Source organism: Cyprinodon variegatus, unplaced genomic scaffold, assembly GCF_000732505.1.
Source record: "Cyprinodon variegatus isolate N-32 unplaced genomic scaffold, C_variegatus-1.0 Scaffold1583, whole genome shotgun sequence".
Lineage (NCBI taxonomy): Eukaryota > Metazoa > Chordata > Actinopteri > Cyprinodontiformes > Cyprinodontidae > Cyprinodon > Cyprinodon variegatus.
The window spans coordinates 14453-33654 of NW_015152036.1; the positions used below are offsets into that span (position 1 = coordinate 14453).

Below are 19202 nucleotides of genomic sequence, written 5' to 3' on the forward strand. Positions count from 1 at the left end.
AGGCTCTCTTCTTGTTGTCTCGATGTGTTTTGTGTAAAGCTGCCTGAATAGACACCTTCCTGCTCTACTTGTCAAAGCAGTGATTGTAGTGATGATGAATTTTAACCCAACATTTGCAGAAAATACATCTAAGACGTACTTAAAAAGGAAGGATATGAGGAAACATAACACAGACACTAAACATGAACAGCCCTGTGGACTAAAACCACAGGCCGTTCAGAGGTGGCTACACTGCAAAAATAATATAGAAATAAGTAAAAAAAAAAAATCTTAAATCAAGGGAGTTTACCCTTAATTTAAGAAGGTAAATAAGATGATTTGTCAATGGAATGAGTATTTTTACTCTTATCATAAGATAATTAGACATTATGCACTTGAAATAAGACAATGTAATTGTTTTTTTCTCATTTTAAATGTAAATGGTCTTATTCGGTTGGCAAAGTGTCTCACCTTCCTCCTCAATTCAAGAAAAAATTTACTTATTTAAAGAAAAAATGACTTATTTAGATTGATAATTGATGACGACAGATTGATCATTTTTTGCAGTGTAAGAAAGATGCAAATATCTACATGCCAGGTTGTATGATTGGGTGGCCAGAAATAATAAATCTTTCCTGTTCTCCAAAATGGAAACACATGGGGTTTACTCAGCACTACAGGGACTGAATCAGTTGGTCAGATGAGATTAAGACTGCAGCACATGTTCCGAGCAGCTTTGGTGTGAATCAAGGAAAGAAAACATGGAAAACTTGTTCACTGTAAAGCACGGTGGAGGTTGTGTGATGCTTTTAGTGTTTTTCTCTCTCAAAAGCATCTCACTAGCCTAAAATCAAAAGCATAAACAGACAATATTGATCAAACTTGATATATCGATTACCCTTTCTAACATTTATTGCATCTGTAATATAATGTATGTTATCAAGACCCCCAAGTGGGGACCTGATCTAACTTTAGGAACCAGTAAGAGTGGATTTCATGATGGTTTTATTTTTTGTTTCAGCAGATCCACACTGCTGGATCTGCTGCATAGATTGTTAAAAGAGAAAAGCCTGATCTAGGCTAGTAAAATGATACGAGAGTAGACTATGTGTCTACATGGGGGGGTGGGGTCACATAACAGCCGGGGTGCCAGTAATACAGTATGAAGGTGAAAGTCACACCGATCATTTGATCGAGTACTTTCTCAGATCTAGAAACAAAGCCTCTGTGATGCACAGACGCCTCTGAACCGCCAACCACAAATGATTTAATTTCAGATCTGTGACCAGCAGACAGGAAGTAGGTGGACAACAAAGAACCCGGTGAGGCTGAGATGAGATTACCTGCCGTTCCACACAGATCCACACTGAGCGTCTGCTCATAAGGCCTGGTGCTGAACTGGGACTCTCTGGTGAAGAGACAGATCAAAGCAGAGAATTTTCAGCTCCCTCTGTCACTGACGGACAAAGTTGCAGGCTTAAAACAGAAAACAGCAATCCCTCAATAGGTCCAGAGTCTGCGCTTCTAGGCCTCCATAAATAAAAAGGACTGTTTCGGCTGATGTCTGCTGAATTTGAATTATTTGTCTTGGCGCGAACACGGCTGGCACTTTGCTGGGAATCTCATTTCTTATCAACACGGCCGCATGTGCTCCTCTCTCCTCGGCGCCTTTCTTCTTCTGCTCTTGGTGGCTGTCAGTTGCTGTTGCTCTGGTTGCATTGGAAGGAAGTGGGTGTGCAGACTGTTACTGGCTTCAGGCAATAGGATCAATTTCCCTCCACAGAAAACACTAAAGTCTCCCTTTTGATGTCACTGATTTATTTAGATGGAAGAAGCCTTTTTGAGGAAAACGTTCAGCCCTCAAGAGTAAATAAATGCTCAACTTCTGATATAAATTTGCATTCGATGGGAAATCAAAAAGAAAAGGATTCGTTTTAAGTCCAGTGAAGGCAGGATGATTTCAGGTCAATGTTTAGACTAAATAAGATTTAGGATTTTAGGAACTCTGAGCTGAAATTTCTCCTGTAAACATCAGACCCTGTGGGAATCAGGGCTGCAACTAACGATTATTTTGCAAATCGATTAATCTGTCGATTATTTTATCAATTAATCGATCAATAATCAGATAAACAAATATTCCTTAAAGAAGAGTTTTTAATAAATTAAACCAGGTGAAACTAAAACTTGTAGTTGTTTTGGATAGAGTGCAAAATGTTTATATATTTGTTTTTACAAATTTAGATATAATTACTGCTGTAAGTGGGTCGCTCTGTCTGCTTAAGGCATATTTTACCGTCTCTATGCTCCAGTTAACAATTAATTGATTAGTAAATTAGCTGTGGATTATTTAAATAATCAAATAATACGATTTATTGTGTGTGATTTCCTCGTGGAAATTATGTTTTCAAATGACAGGGCTCAAAACAAGGACAGGTATAAAACTAAATGGCATCACAAAAATTAAGACATACCTGCAAATTAGCAAATCTGATTTTGATTAAGAAACTCTATTATGTTCTGATTCAGCAGCTATAGTACGTTTTGATTCCTGTTTAACTTGGAACTGAGCGCTTTCATCGGATGATATACACGGACTTCTATGTTATGCTAATTAGTAATTCAACAGCTTCCCTCAACAACAGATAATTAAGCAGGCTGTCATTTTACTGAGGCTGTTCTGGAATTAGGATTCAGTGACTTACTTCTCATTTTTGCAGTACAAAAAAAAAACAAAATTAACATTGTAATTTATGTGCTACAAAGTGTAATATTGTTAAAGCCTTAGTGAGTCTAAATTATTCCAGTTCCACATTAGGTCGGCCTTCCCTGTTTTCTTTTGCAGCACAGAAGAGATGATACAGAAACATATGTGCTCCTATGAGGATCATCGGTGCGTAAATATTTACTTACTTATTGTTATGATTTTTTATTTTTTTATCTAAAAGAGAATAAAGTTTGCTAACCAGCCTAATTCTGCATTTCTGCAAGCTTTACTTTTCGCACTTTAGGTTTACCATCCTTTCTACGGGCAAAATAAAATTTTTGACTTGAATTTAAAATGATGTTCAGGGTTATCTATCCCTTCCTACAGTTAAGAAATGCCAGGACCGCAACTCCTCCAACTGTTGCTGAGCACTGCCGGTCTGCTGACTGAAACAAGGTTGCAACACTTTTCCTTTTTGCACTTGAATAAGAACTTTTAGCGTCATGCTAGCAGAACCTGAATGCAGCCTCTAACTGAGCAGACAGACTAAATAAACAGTCTGCATCTGCTTATGTTTCTCTGCTACCATAGGAGCAGGAGAATTAAACATAGCGGCCAAGTTCAGCTGGTGCTACCGAGTACCTCTTCACTTAAAATTATACAAACTACAGTTAATAAAGCCGGCATGGCTGGTACTAAAATCTCCAAAGTGCATAAAATGTGAACTGATTATGGTCGCTGCAATATATATGATGAAAAGTGGCAGGAAATACTTCTAATATAAGGAAGCACCTGGTTAAGCAAAGGACAGCCTCAGATCTACAGCTACGGCTCCTGAATTCAGCACCATTAGCATCGCTGCAGCCAGTAACCCTGGTGAAGCAGCCATATCATCATCCTAGTCAGGCCTCCAGGTAAATAAACCTGGAGTGTAAAATGATTCCCAGATATCGGTTCCAATGGGGAACGGTCCCCATCCCTGGAACTCAATGACTAATAGTGGCTCATGATAAATCAGATCCTTTATTTCCTTTAAATAGTGACAGAAAGCAAGTAGAACCATTTTCACTTCTTTACCAAGTTCAGAAATCCTTTTGAACCACAACATAGATTCAAGGTTCACTGAAAGACATCAGCTGCAGGAATGTCCTTTCCTATTACTATGACTTTATGCGGCTTACTTCATCATTTTAGCAAAGATTCTTATCTACCTATTGACCTGTTCACATTAACAATCCCTATGAGACAGAACTGTAAAAATACTGAACATAAATCATAATTTAAATATCTGTGTTTGTAATATTATGACAGAAAAGGAATAGTTGGATGCAGTATCTGGTAAAATGCATCCAAATCCTGCCGAAATCTATTTGGTCTATCTCTTTCCTCCCATCGATGCCCACACTGGACGCATTAATTACTTTAGCTCACAAAGAGGGGTAAATATAACATGCTTTGACTGAACCTTTTTTCATGTGATTTTAAGTTAAACGCTTTAGTTTGAAAATGAATTTAACTAAAATTAAACAGAACTTAATGCTTCATGAACTGTTCTTGCTCAGCAATGGTAAAAATCAAACTGAATTATTTTAGCTAAAAAATTATCACAAACTGAAAGTAAAAAATATATTTTCAAAGCAATCGATTGAATTTTAAACATTGCTTTTTTCAATTTATTTTCAAACTAATGCATATGATTAGAAATGACATAAATATGGATTTACTCAGGGTCATTCAAATTCTTTTTCTGCTGTCAAAAGTTTCTGCCCGTTGTAAAAGAAAAGAGAAAAATGGTTCAAATGAATATATTCCCAACATTTAGCGATGGTAGCAGTTACATCTCCCCAGCAGGAGATTTTCCATCCTAAAAGAAGGGATCTTATCTCCGCTACTTCAGTAGTGGACCGTTATTTAACTTTCAGCACACTTGAGAGAGAAGCACCTAAAGTGGAGGAGGTCAAAAAGCAGTTTTTTTCATTTATACTTACCCTGTGGACTTTGGGTTGAGGGGCAGACAGAGACAGGCCCGCTTTTCTGCAATTAGAATAAGACCCGTTAGAACAGGCTGACAGGGCTGCTGCTGATCAGTACATATGAAGGGATACGCTTAGTCACCATCTTAGGAGAGAATACACAAACCAATCCCATGATGAAAAACATATAAACGAAACAATTAAGTAATATAATGAAATCAAGAGAGAGTTCAAAAATAATTTTTTTCAGAAAACATTAAACTAACTGAATTTCTAATAACAGCTGCTTAACTTTAGCGCAGGTCTATTGATCTAAATCTCTATGTCAGAGTCAGAGTGACTGGTGTGGATGCAGCCTTTGTCTGTGTTTGGTGATCTAACCATGGCAGCAGGATTTGGTCAGCTCAGAGGTGTTGCTGCCATCGTTAGACGTTATTTTTTCTGGCTGCGCCTCCGTTGTCGTCGTCCCCCCTCCGACCTGGGCGGGCAGGAGTCGGTCCCCTGCTTCTTCCTCCCCCTTCCCATCCTTTTCTTTCCCCTCTCCGTCCCTCTCTCGCGTGGGGCGCCACCTTTTGGCGAAGCGGCTGGGGAAGGATGCTAAGCGTCTGGAACGGCGGACGGAGAAAGAGCCGCTGGTTTCAGCGGGCTCCTCCATGCTCTGGGGAAGCCCAGAGGAAGAGTTTCTCCTCTCAGGCGAGGAGGAGTCTTTCTGGAGCTCTGCTTTAGGACAGGAGGAGCTAAAGGCTGTGGTGCATTTAGTAGCTGGGGGACAAGCAGCAGATGCTACACCCCTGCTGGGGCTGTGTGAGTGGGTGTAAGGTGGGCTGTGGAGTCTGTAAGGCTTGCTCACGTCAAAGGAGCTGCTCTGTTGCAAGAGCTGCCGGAGAAGAGAGTTGGCCTTCATCTCCCTCCGCCTGGCGAAGGGAAGCCTTCTCGGGGCGCTGCTGCTTGTCCCGTTTAGGTTTCCACCAGTCCCAGGAGCGTTTACCAGTACGACTCTGCTGTGAGAGCCGCCGTTCGCCGGGCGGGGGACGTCGGGTTTGGCCCGCATCCTCGACAGGTCCCGGTCCTTTCGGTCCCAGCTCTGCTGCTTGCGCATCGGCAGGCAGTAAGTGTGCATGTAGGTGATCAGCTCAACAACTGACTGGAGTTCTTTCTCCGAGCTGAACTGAGGCGCGGCGGGTTCGACAGGGCCGGCGACAGCCGCCCCCTCCACCTCGCTGCTGGAAGACTCCTCCTCTTCCTCCTCTTCATCCTCCTCTGACTCACTGTCCTCGTCCTCCTCTTCATCGTCACCCTCATCCGTGTCATGAACCGGGGTGTCGTCACTTTCCTGCGCCGTGGTCAGGTGGCGGTGGAGCTCTGCGCACAGGCGCCCAGTGGGACGCACGGCTCGGGACTTCCGCTCTAAGGGAAGGTCATTCTGGGGGGGTGAGAGAAAACATGCAGAAGGTCAACTTTAAAACGGTTCAGATGATTGTTTACCTTCCAAAAAAATAATTTTTAACTGAATAAATAAATGGATGGTGAATGGATAGACAAATCATTTCATTATCAGATGCGTTTATCCTACAACCAAAATGATAAATTAACTTTTGCAAAAACAACATGTTAAGTACTGAATTTTGTTGTGACAAATGTCTAACTGGCACTAGTCCCTCCTTCTTTCCAAAAGCAACAGCAAAGCATCATTTTAGGCCACCTGCAGCCTTTGCAGGGCGGCCAGTGAACAGAGGAACAATCCGCCTTAAACCTCCAGCTTCACTTCAACAGTGCGTCACATTTACGAGTAATTCTGAGCACACAGCATTCTCCATTGTCTGTAGATGTGTCACTCTCGTCTGACACGTTCTGCAATAATGTGCCCCAGATACTTGGTTCTGCTTGTAACACCCTCACCATGTCGGACAGAAAAAAAACCCAGTTGGAAATGGAATATGTTTATCTTTACATGACCGCACCTTTAGATGGATTTCACTTAGTCATGCTCCAAACCAATCATGTGAATTAGTTGTTGTAACCCAGTGTTTTCCCAGTTTTCATCCAATAATTAAATTTGCTTGAGGTTTCAATTCAGACATGAAAGTTTTAATCACGTCACATTTTCCCCAACTGAAAACGATCAACAGCATCGTCCCTGGAGGAACTCTGACGATGGCTCTGACGACTCTGAAAGGAACCAACCTGGAATAAGCCGTGACTCTGGAGAAATCCTCCTTTGGCTAAAAAATGACTTATTGTTGCATCTCATTTCAGCAAAGTTAGATTGACCTCGTAGCTTAACACATTTAAAAACCTGGAATATTTTAAGTGAAAGAGGCAGATACCATCCAGTTGTTGAATGCATCTTGATTGGTTTTACCTTCACTTTTAATGTCTAAATCAGTAACTTAAAAAACAAAACCACAGACAAGCAGAACAAACAGAGAAAAAGGCGCTGTGTTTTTAATTCCCTGCTCTGGGTGCAGGATCAGGGAAGATGCAGCAGCACATTCTTCTCCTGACTTTGAGAGGGATGATTCAGTCTGCAGCTGCACCAAAATGGCTGATCTGTATTACTCATACAGATAGTGCAGAGCGACCGACTGTGATTCACCGTTGCCCTTCTGCCCCATCAGTCAATACTTCCACCATCTGCCATCAACGCTGATTTTAAGAAGCCCTGGCGATAGATACAGGCCAGATAATCCGCAGCTTCTTTCTGCAGCGGCTTCTCTGCACCCCTTACTTAGACTGGAGCTTTTTCCCTACGCTTGTACAGAGATAAATGACCGATGTTGTAATCAATGACCACTTGAAGCACAAAGCTAGCAGCCATCCAATTACTACTAAGTCATACAGCAGTAGCCGTTGTAGATGTCCTCTCATCCCCAACACCACATTCATCACGAGCAGCAGCTGAAGGTCTCTGCAAGCTTGACGGCTCAGGGTTTTTATTCTAAAATGAAATATCTATCACTGGGAAAATAAAAAGTGTCGCCGAACGGGACGCGCTGCCTCTGCATTCCGGACAGCTCTGATATGGCTTCCCATTTTTGTAAACATAATGGAGTATCTGAGAGCTGTCAGGAGCCGTGCAAACGCCTCCATGCGAGCTGAAGGAACTTGTTCGTCACTTCTTTTTAATAACAATCTGACTGGATTTATTTTATTATGCTGTTTTTCTTGTTCTTCTACTACAGTTTGTATTTTTCTTATTTTTAAACGTTGAAGTGGAAACCAGTGGATGAAGTGGTGCAATGATCTGTTTATAGCAAAAACGCATCAATTCCTAAATGTTTTATATTTCAAGATGGATGCTAAACTGCTAAGAAGTGCTGTGCATAATTCAGAGATTAAATCTCCAGCATACGGAGCAGATTAACCAGGGATGCAACGACTGGTCAGTCGCCTGATCGGCTTTGATATCCTGAACTTTGAAAGCTTGATGATTGGCCAACACTTATTAACTTATCTTATCTACCTCTATATAGGTCCCCCACTGGAAATCCTATACACTTTTTATTCTGCAACAGTTTTTATTACTACATCTGTGTTGTAACTCTTTTTTCTATTTTGTGTTTGAAAAGATTGAAATACCGAAGGTGTCTCAGGATCTTTTAACAATGTTCAGTGGAAGTTATTTAAGAAAATAAAAGGGTATTGATCAAAATTAGAACCGGTATGTCGGACTTTAAAAAGACCAGTTATCGGTTATCGACCAGAAATTCATTACTTTTGCAATCAATCCTGATGTTTTATGAAAAATAGAAACAAATCCAGAGATTAAAATTTAAAAAAACGTAATGATTAAATAAAAGATTTGAGACTAACTTTCATTCTTTCATTGATTTTATTTTTCCATTATATTAAATAGAAAACCATTTTCATAGTCTAAAAAAATGTTTTCCTTTATGTTTTCTCTTATAAAAACATAAAAGTAATTGTTCCAGATAAAGCCTGTCAGCTGGATCTCTTTTTAACACGTTTTTAACTCTGCTGGCCCCAAAAGATAATGAGCAGATACTATCTCAGCGTTTGGAAACAAAGTTTTTAATCTAATAAACTCTGATCTGATTTTTTACCATTTTATTTGTCTTTTGAATGCTGTTTTAAACTTTCTCTTTTTTATTTTGAGTTTACATATTGCACTCAGTGGTGCAGTGGGTAGCACTGCTGCCTTGCAGCAAGACGGTTCCGGGTTTAATTCCCAGCCTGGGGTCTTTCTGCATGGAGTTTGCAGGTTCTCCCTGTGCATGCTTGGGTTCTCTCCTGGTACTCTGGCTTCCTCTCACAGTCCAAAAACATGACTGTTGGTAAATTGGCTTCTCTATATTCTCCTGAGGTGTGAGTGTTTGTGTGACTGGTTCTGGAGATCCAACACTGCTCGCAACCCCGCTTCGGATAGAGCGTGACGCAACATGGATGGACATTGCATTTATTTCAAATTGCATTTTACAGAATTTACTTCAGCTTTTAACTTTAAGCCAAACACCAATATTTTCTATCATCCAATAAATATAAGTGGCTTATCTCCATGCTGACCAAAGAAGTCTCCTGTTGTCACATGTTCATCCAGGAGGAGTGAATCCTGCAAAGTCAATGACTGGATGCAAGACAGCAAAGTTTAAACCAATCTGACTATATGATCTCTGTAAAGAATCTTGAGATGACATGTTTTGTGAGTTGATGTTATATTGATAAACTGAATTGAGGTGAATGAAGAAGAGGAGAAAAATCCTATTCCCAGAGCTGCTGTCAGTCTAACTGCAGCATTAGTTCGATTTTGCAGGAAAAATCCGCCTCTGCACGCTACTCAGCAGACTGATTTCAACCATAAAGGCTCTTCTGTTTGTTTCTGTTCAGTGATGAGCAGAACCAACTTTTTCTAATCTTTCCGGATCATGGTTAGGTTTTATCTCTCGGGAAGCGATGCTCAGCATCTCTTCATCTAAAATCTTCATGCGAAGTATAACTAATTATTCATCCCTAATCTTCCTTGAGCAACTTTTTTAACCGGAAACATTAAAGGAAAGCAGTGCTAAACTTCCAATTATGGTTTTATAATGAAAGTGCATCTCTGATGGAAGAGGCAGGCCGGACACGTTTAAAAACAATTCTGTAGCTGCAGATATACTGACTGCAAACACCATATAGAGCTGGAAACGACTTCTGCCTCAAACCGCCGCCCTGAGAGGAAGTGATTGGAAAAAGCCAATTTGGTTATCTCACCAGGTTTCAGCGGACACAGCGGCGAATACTGAGATCTGTCTCTACCTGGTTTCTGTTTCTATTTTAGTCTTCTTTTTACCTAACAGGAGGGTTCTTTAAAGGCGTGAGAACAAACCGTCTTGTCGCTAATTCTCTGTAATTAGTGCCTCACCTTTGTCAGAGGTCTGACAGGCCGAAGGCGCAGACTCCTGTTGCTGTAGCGATGGCTTTGGGCTCCGTCTTTGTGCACGTCGATGCCGGATGGGACGTTGGGGGGAGTCAGCAGCAACTTCTTTAGCTGCACCAGAAAACACACAAAAGAAAATATATCAGCACATTCTCTTGGTTTTTAACTACAAGAACCAAATGAGTCAAAACCTAAAATAAAGTAGAGATCTATTTTAAGGCCGATACTGATCTCTGATTTGTGCTGCAGATTTTTTGGAGCCAACTTTTTTTTGTTTTCCTCCATTAATATGATAAAAATGAAACAACAATAAAAATATTGCACAAGCTTCAAATAAACAAAAAAACATCGTTAACATTAACAGTTGAATGGCAAATGGAGGGTGCGGACACGGTGAGCACCTGTATCGGACAATACAGATAACAAAAAAAGACGCTAATATTGGCCAAAATCATCACCCAGCCAGCATATCGCTTCATTTCTGAATGAAATACATCATATGGTTAATATCCTATGGTACAATAATAGCTGGAAGTGTACAATAAACCATCACTTTTATTTGTATGCACTATTTCTGCTAATGTCAATTACCAGGACTGATTAGAGACAATATTTCGTAGTCAACTGTATTTCAAGAACAACTGATGATGCTAATGATTAGGGCTGCAACTAATGATTATTTTGCAAATCGATTAAACTGTTGATTATTTTTCAATTAATAGATTAATAATCGGATAAAAAAAGGTTCCTTAAAGAAGACTTTTTACTAAATTAAACCAGTAGAAACTTTTTGTTTATTTTTTTTTTTTATAAACAATAAATAAATACGCTCGAACTAAATCGCTCTGTCAGCTATATGCATGTTTTAGAGTCTCTACACTCCAGTTAATGATTAATCGATGACTAAAATAGTTGACGATTATTTCAATAATCGACGAATCATGATTAATCCGATGAATTGTTTCAGCCTTACTAATGATATATCTATACATTTAGATTTCTAGCCATCCAACGGTAAAGTTTGCAAAGATCGTTGAGGACAATTCAATCAAAATAAAAGGGAAAAAAAAGCTACATATCAAATTGGCTTTGTGCTTTTCAGCAGAGAGATTTTCCAGATGAATTCCCTGCTGATTACAGTCTGGATATTTTATTTTCCTTGACTCAGAAATGCGGTTTTGACCAAAGCGTTTGGTTCCAGAGTGGCCGTCCATAACTTCAGGGTCTCTCCTCTTAAGGCTGCAGTTATTCCATAGTTTTTTATCCTTCCTTTCAACTTTCCTTTAACGTTCCACTTAACGGCTTAGGGCAAGAGCTCCATGTGGAGGCTGTCAGGATGACAACACATTTAGGCAGAACCATTAGGATCCAAATGTAGTGAAGCGATATATGGACACAGACTTTTAGTCATCATGCTAGAAAAGGACGGGGAAAAAAAAACTATTCACATCGACATGAAAGAATTCAGTTCTTTCACCTCACTTTCTAATCTAGATTCTGTCAGGCATTAATGCTCCGCAGATGGATGTTTGTATAAAGGAATAATGTGTAGAAAAGGTCACGCTACTGTACATTTATCACACCACTAAAGCTGACAGCTACGTGGCATATTCACATTTCCTATTAAAGAGCCAGATCCAGTCTTTTTCTACATAATAATACATGATGACCACCTCTCTTTCTCCTTTATCCATCCCTCCATCAGTCTCTACCAGTGTGACCCCTCACACTTATTTTCATCCTTACTTCAAAGCTGTCACATCAGCTCTGCCCTCTTTTCTCCTGCTCCCATCCTCTTGTTGTTCCGGATCAAACACAAAGCCTGAGTTAAGGCATAAAGAGTAGGAACACTCTCCTTAAACCTTCCCTGGGTATTACCTTTCAAAAAGATATTAACACAACCGCTCCTCATTCTCCAACTATCCTTTCATTACTTTTTTTCCATCTGTGTACTCATCCGTTCAATCCTGAGCGTAGCTTCATGGCAGGCCTATCAGCTGATATAAATCAGCTTAGAAAGAAAATCCCCCTTTAAGCTTTGCAGCCTTTTGCTCCAAAAGATGATGCAGAAAATACAGAAATGATAGGAATTAGGATTCAAAGGGAACCGTTATAAAGGCGGCCGACGTAGAGCGGCGGCTCGTTCAGCCATATTGGAGCCCTGTGGTTGCCGCAATTTGCACAATTGCATCAAAAACAATAATGCAACAATTTTGGTGCAGTGTTTCTGGGAAACAGTGGAATAGTGTTACTTTTTTAGCTTTCTTTAAAGCGGCATAGTCTTGTTTAGGGTTGAAAATCTAATTGTATTTGGATTATAACAGTAATTTCAGATTTTATTCATGGAGAGACATGAATAAAATACGTTTTCGGCGCTCAGGCCACGGCAGAAATGTGTGGCAGCAAAACCCACAGTCTATAACTACCACATAAAGGGCTGCAGTGACAAATTGAGTGTCATACTCTTGTTAAATATAATAAAAAACTGAGTGCCTCTGCAATTTGAACGATTTTTCCAATTTCATTTTATTGCGAATGTAATAAACTGCCTAATAATTGGCCTTTATCTTCATACGTATAAGCCAGTAGTTCAACTCTGGCAACATATGGAGTTTATCTGGAAAACTGTCACTCCTACCTGCATATTATTTACTATTTTTTACTCTTCATTTTGCTTTTTTTCTCATAGATAAAACCGTTCTGTGAATAGTTACTATAACAGCATCAGATTACCTTAGAGACAATTAGGGCTGCAACTAACTATTATTTTGCAAATCGATAATTTTTTCAATCAAAAAAGGCTCGTTAAAGAACCTTTGGCTACTGCTGGATTGTCGGGACTCATTCAGGCACTATGCAATAGCTGCGTTAATTCTGCAAAGTTGCCAGCAGATGGTGCCACGTCTGTTTACGTCTGTTCATTGCACCTGGTGCTGAAATTCTAATTAGGCTCCAAAATGACCTTAAAAGCGCTATCAAGATAGCACCCTGGTCTATTGAAACTTATTTTATCATGATACAATTTTTTTTTATTTTTTTTATAAGCATATAACATGACTGTGCCCCTTTAAAGACAAAAATATCCTTTTTTTTTTAATTAACTCTTAATATTTTAATTGCAGTTAAAATAATTTAACCATATTTTCCAATGGCAACAAAAGAGATAATAATATATTATAATAATTATAATATATTATTATATATTTATACATATTTTTTTATTCCATTAGAAACATGTGAAGTAAAAGTGTGTATTATGTAAAAGAAAAAAGCTCTGCTGGGAGTTTTCTACAAGGCAATAAGAGAGATAAGCCACCCCCGGAAAGAAGCTAATCTATTCAGATGAGACAAAACTTTTCGTCCTTCATGCGATAATACATGTGCTTCAGAAAACTAACCCCTCACATCTCCTTAAATGCACCATCTCCATGGCTGAACATGGTGGTGGGAGGATCATGCCGTAGGGATGCTTTGCTTTGGCAGAGGTCAGATTTCAAACATGATAATAGTTTAGAGCTGTTATCCACTCATCATTGACATGAAGACTGCACTACAGGCGGATGCAGGACTACTCTATATAGAGAGACAGTCTGGTCTGGAAAGAGCTGAACAAATCCTTATAAAAAAGTAATGTGAGACATTTTTATGTAAAACTGCTTTTAAATTGATGGAGTTAAAGGAAAAAGTGCAATTTGACACATTTTATTAGCAGTGCATGCTATAAAACTGCTGGGCCATGAGTCAATTTTAAACCAGTTTCGTCACAGTTATAGTACTACAGTGCTTTAATGAAAACAACATCACCACCCAACAGCGCTGGCTCTAACCAAAGAATACTATCTGGGTCAATTGACTGAAATGGGAGCGTTGCCTGCACCGCTAATGGGGCCACTGTGGCCCTTTGTCTGGGAGCCAACTTGGCTTAGAGTGTGTGATGATGCTCCTCTTGGAGTCTCATTGAGGAAAGTGAACAGGAGACTGAAGGTTTGAGTCTGTGTGAAATGCTGCAAACTCTTGGACAGCATCGGGGGCCTCCCTAACAGTACATCCCGCTCTGCTCTGCTCTGCTCTGGATGCCTTCCAGAACTGCTCTGGCATCATCAATAGAGGCCTTGTTCTACGGGGAACACACACATACAGGAAAAGTGGAGATCGGAACTAAAAACACAGGTGATGAGAGAAAAGGCATTATTTTTGATCGTGTAAAGCTCCTTACATATCTACAATCTAGACTTCTAGATTCCTAAAGTACATACTGAATCTCTGGTATTTACTTCTTTTCACTTCTGTGTATTTGTGAAGCTAAGTACTTCTAAAATTATGTTAACCAATAAAGTCTTATCTTCCTTTTACCCAGTGAAGATACATCATAAATACAAGGAGCTGAACTGAGCTTCCTCTGTTCAGTAGTTGGACATAAACTTAAAAACATGGTGAGAGCTTAAAATAACAGTGATGTTATGTTCATCTGGGACACAGGGTCTGTTATTCAGCCCATTTAATGTAGTTTATTCCCAGACACCAGGTATCAAACTGTGGAAGGCCTTTGAATGGTGATCTTTACAAACTCCATACTGAAACTAAACGGTAACAATGTTCATGGTTTACCCCAGTATCAAACAGTCACAGGTTCAAAACCACGATTGTCTTTTTTGTCATACCTCTAGTGCGATTGTGTCAAATGCAATCAGCCGGTTTTCCTTAGACAGAAAACGGAACCATGCCGATTGCATTGTCTCTGTAAAGTAACGTTTATTGTGAATTGGTACTTTATAAATAAAGTGAGTTGAATTGAATTGCGGTATAAGGGCTTTAATGTATAAATCTCATCAAATAGAGTACCGCCTGTGTAGCTGTGTAGCTGCTCGTGCTACAGGTTCTATGATGGATGAAGTAGGGGACCGCCATGAACTTCTTCGCCTCTTCAGACAGGCAACAACACTGCGCTCTGGATCCCATTAGAGTCAGCTGCTGGATAATACTAAGGCTAACGCAAGAGAGCGGACAGCAACGGCCTTGAGGAAGAAGGCAGCCCATCATGCAAAAGGACAGCAGCAGCCAGAAGCAATAAGGGAGCATCACCCAGCGCTCTTTACTAGATTCAAGGTAAAGTTTATGGCGTCTTGAAACAAAGAAGCTACATTTAGCATCAGGCATTACGGAAACAAATACCACCACTAGGTTACTTGGTGATTGAGCTGCATTTGATTCATTTTAAGAGAAAGCCATAAATATCAAATCCTTTCATAGTTGTAGCCAAACATTTACTTTATACTCCTTTACACACTTTTAATTTCCAGTGCTTCTAAAAGTGATCAAAAAACAGCTTCATCTATAGTTTAAATTGACTATGGTTATAGAAATTGCATTGACATTCATCCCAAAACCTAGTAAGAATTTCCTTTTTAATTCCCTCTTTAATTCAGAAATTTGGAAATAACTGTCTAAAGATTAAGCAATAATACTGTGATACCAGGAGCGTAAAGCTACGAGTGCTACAGGCAAAGAATATATAAAAAGGACTAAATTGAAATCTATATAAAGACAAAATATAATTAAACAGGGGAAAGTATTCTTTGTCTGATCATTGTTACCCTTCAATCCAACCCCTCCCTAACAGAGAAGTCACTGTCAGATGCTCTAAACAGCTGGATTTACCCTCACCAATTCCTCTTAACAGACACTTGTCCCAAAATCCCACAAATCAAGGTGGGCCCATAATATATAAAATTGGCTTTCCTTCATAAGCCTCTGTGGGCCAACAGTTATCCTTGTGGCTTCTGCAACCGTTTCAACCATAATTTCTACTTCCACTCGACTTTTCATTAACAAATTAAACACAGCACTCCGCAAACAGCTTCTTCTGCTTCCTTTTCTGCCCCAAAGTACCCATGAACCGATTTTCAGTGTATGACTTAACAGCTAACATGAGCGCGAACCACTTTACTGATGGAAACAGCATGAATTGCACAAACACACTCAGACATGCACATCTGGCAGAATCAGTTGAGTAAAGGTCTAATGTTATTACACCAGGCTTCACTGTGTGAGTGGATGTGAATGTCAGGTTGCTATATTTGCCACTGATAGTGCACTTAGTGGAAACAGAGTTGGGATTAAGGATGATATGATTTATATTTAGTACAGAGAAATATCCTGTTTTTCTTCAGGGGCAAATGAATGTCACGGCTGGATTTACATCAGGTAGTTTAAAGACTGAAATATGTACAAAACTCCCCTGAGTATCTCAAACTCTCCCTGACATGTAAGTGAGACATTTTCAGGCATTAATATTACTTGAAGTAATGGGTCTTATCTGACCCATCAAAAACGACCCGCCTGCAGGAGGAAAAATACACTAAACCACCAGGAAACATTAAGGATTAAGCTGTTTGTGTAGGAAAATTAGCCCATGGAAGTACTAGGTTTGTAAAGTAAGCTTAATACTCAATTTTCATATCCAGGAATAAAAAAAAAAACCTTTTTCTATCTCAGCATGGAAATGCTTTCCAAACAGAATCACAGATGATGGTAAAATAAATGTGCAAAATACTTCTAATACTACAAATAACAATTCAGAATACTACTATCCAGAAATGTAAAGCTAACTATAGCAAAATCAGTTTGGTATTGACACCATGCCAAATTAGTATTTTACATGGATACAGCATCTGAGCATTGATACTTTTGATAATCATAGTACGTAGCATAATTTACTAAAATTAGGAAGCAGTGCAGAAGAAGGGTAAAGTTCGGGGTTTACTGCACGATTAAGTTATGGTAAAAATACGTCAAAAGAGGCAGTTGTAAAGAATTTAGACAAATAGTTGAGTTCACAACATCTAAGCTGCAAAAACACCATAAACACTCCAAGAGACCCTTTTTGTTGCTCCCTAAGTAAGGAAACAAAGGGAACTCGGTAACCAGCCTGATGCTAAACTAGTTTCAACATTCATCTACTGATAACTGAGGGGGTTTCAAGGATAAACAAGGGCGACTGTGTTTTGCAACACAACAAAGAGCATTCTTTCTGGAGTTGTGACTACTCAGTACTGCTGACATTTTATTTAGACTAAAACAATACCTTCATGATGTTTAACAGACTGTTTCAGCATAGTCACTTCTGTCTTAATGAAGGCTCTTGCTTTGCCAGCATACGAAGCCCACGCAGTATTTGTTAGTGCCATCAAGACGGACTTTTTGAAGATTTCTTTAACTGACTCTATACTGACATTTTAGTTGATTCTGATTTTGATTTAACACTATAGATCAGAGGTCTTCAACAGGGGTTCTGTTTTATGTTCCTCCCTGCAATTGAAATGTCTTTAAATCCACATTAACATGAATTCAACACACTGTAGTAAACAGATAAATGAATCAGAATCAGAAATACTTAAATAATACCAGTGAGAAATTACTTTAATTACATAACTCCATCTGTAATAGTGACTATAGGACCAGTTTGATATAAGACAATTTCATAAAAAATATATAATCAGGGGGTCCCCGCTCCATCTCACCATCAGTTTGGGGGCCTATAGCTTAAATAGTTTTTCCTGTCAGCATGAAATAAAACATATTTTCTTACAGTTAAGTTTCATAGAAAAATAAAGATAAAAAAAAAAACACCCAAAAAATACAGAACATTAGAATTGTACAACACTAAATCTAGGTTATATATAATTATAAGAACTAGGCCATAACTCCTTCAGGGGAAGGTTTGCCGCTCACTGACTGTTTAACAGGCTTTAAATTCTGATTGTTTTCTTTCTGGCCCATTCAAACTAAAAGCTGATATGTCCTAGTTTATATTCAAGAAGAAAAACCTCTGATATGTTGATTAGGTCAGTTATAAAACCTAATCGTGCCAAAATTAGGTTTTTTTTAAGCGTTTGACTATTTCATAATACTGATCTTCAGCAAAATCATGCACAAAGTGGTATTTTTTACAAATCCTCATTAATTCTGCTAACTCAGCAGCAGCCCCTCCTGGTCCTGTGAAAATGAGCGGTTGGAGAATATCTTCGTAACAGCGCCTCCTTCAGGAAGCAGATACCTTGACCGCACTGCGCCAGCACTGTAAACAAACCCTAACTTTCTCCAATCAGGAAGGGGTGATGCAAGGCACCCACGAGAGAGCGCTCTGCACCAAGCGCCATTTTGGTCCGCTTCCTGTTGACGGATGTTAACATTAGCACACCTTGCTATTATCAGTCGCACCTCTGTTCAACCAAAAGGGGCACCAATCAGGGACTCACCTGGGTGTGCTTGTTTAACTTTTCACCTATTGCGTAAGAGGCAAAGAAATGATGCTAAACATAAGATGGTTAATTGCTTATGTTGCTAACGCTACATTAACATGCATGCATGTACACACAGGTTAGATTCTCATGTGTATGCTTGCTAAAAATCAGAACATGGGAGGAAAGTTGTCTGATTGAGTATCAATATTCTTGTATTTAAAAACAACATGGTGGCTTTGAGTGTTTGGACATGAAAGTCAAATATTAAAACCCAAGCAAATGATACTAGCCTAGTAAGCTAGCCCCTACCGCCAGCGGTCAAAATCATTTTCACCTGCGAGTGGTCTAGCCTCGATCAATGCCCCAGGCCCTAGAACTGGCGGGATAATTACAACGCAGAGATTTGTCTTGAATTTCTGGATGCAAGGTGGGCAGGGTTTTGAGGGCGTGACGACAAAGCTGCGCGCCGCTGGAGAAAGCACAACAAGGAAGATGGCAGCAACTATTGAACAGTTCTCGTTTGACTCAGTTTAACTCACTTTTTTTTTGTTGAAAAACCCAAAAAACCCAAAATTCATTTATTTTTAAGAAGGACGTATTCAGCGTTTTACCGACAGGCTGTTTGTTTACACTCCCCCACTAGCTTTCTGTCGCGCTTACTACGTCGCAGTCAGTTGCGCTCATTGGTCTGACAGTGGTTTGAAAAACAACGGGTTGTTCTCATCAACAATCTTCCGATGTCTCATTCATTGGGGGCCAGACTAAAATACACAAATAATCTCATATTTAGTCTGGTTTATCAGGCTAACATTTTGCTTCAATTTGGATTTAATTACAATAATCTAAAGAAACTAATTTAATCTTAAGAGGTTAGCATTTATTTTCTATTGTTTCCATCAAACGTTGAAAAGGATCAAACATCTAAT

At 39.4% G+C, this 19202-nt stretch overlaps 1 protein-coding gene across 1 annotated transcript in view; it reads right to left on the reverse strand.

Moving 5' to 3' along the window:
- Positions 1 to 19202, reverse strand: part of LOC107103984 (peroxisome proliferator-activated receptor gamma coactivator 1-beta-like) — a 42216-nt gene that overhangs the window by 9007 nt on the left and 14007 nt on the right. The window contains exons 4-7 of the mRNA XM_015403864.1: positions 10019 to 10144; positions 5038 to 6079; positions 4672 to 4717; positions 1323 to 1387 (exon numbers count right to left, since the gene is read on the reverse strand). Coding sequence (XP_015259350.1) covers positions 1323 to 1387; positions 4672 to 4717; positions 5038 to 6079; positions 10019 to 10144 — 1279 coding nt within the window. The remainder of the gene's footprint in view (positions 1 to 1322; positions 1388 to 4671; positions 4718 to 5037; positions 6080 to 10018; positions 10145 to 19202) is intronic.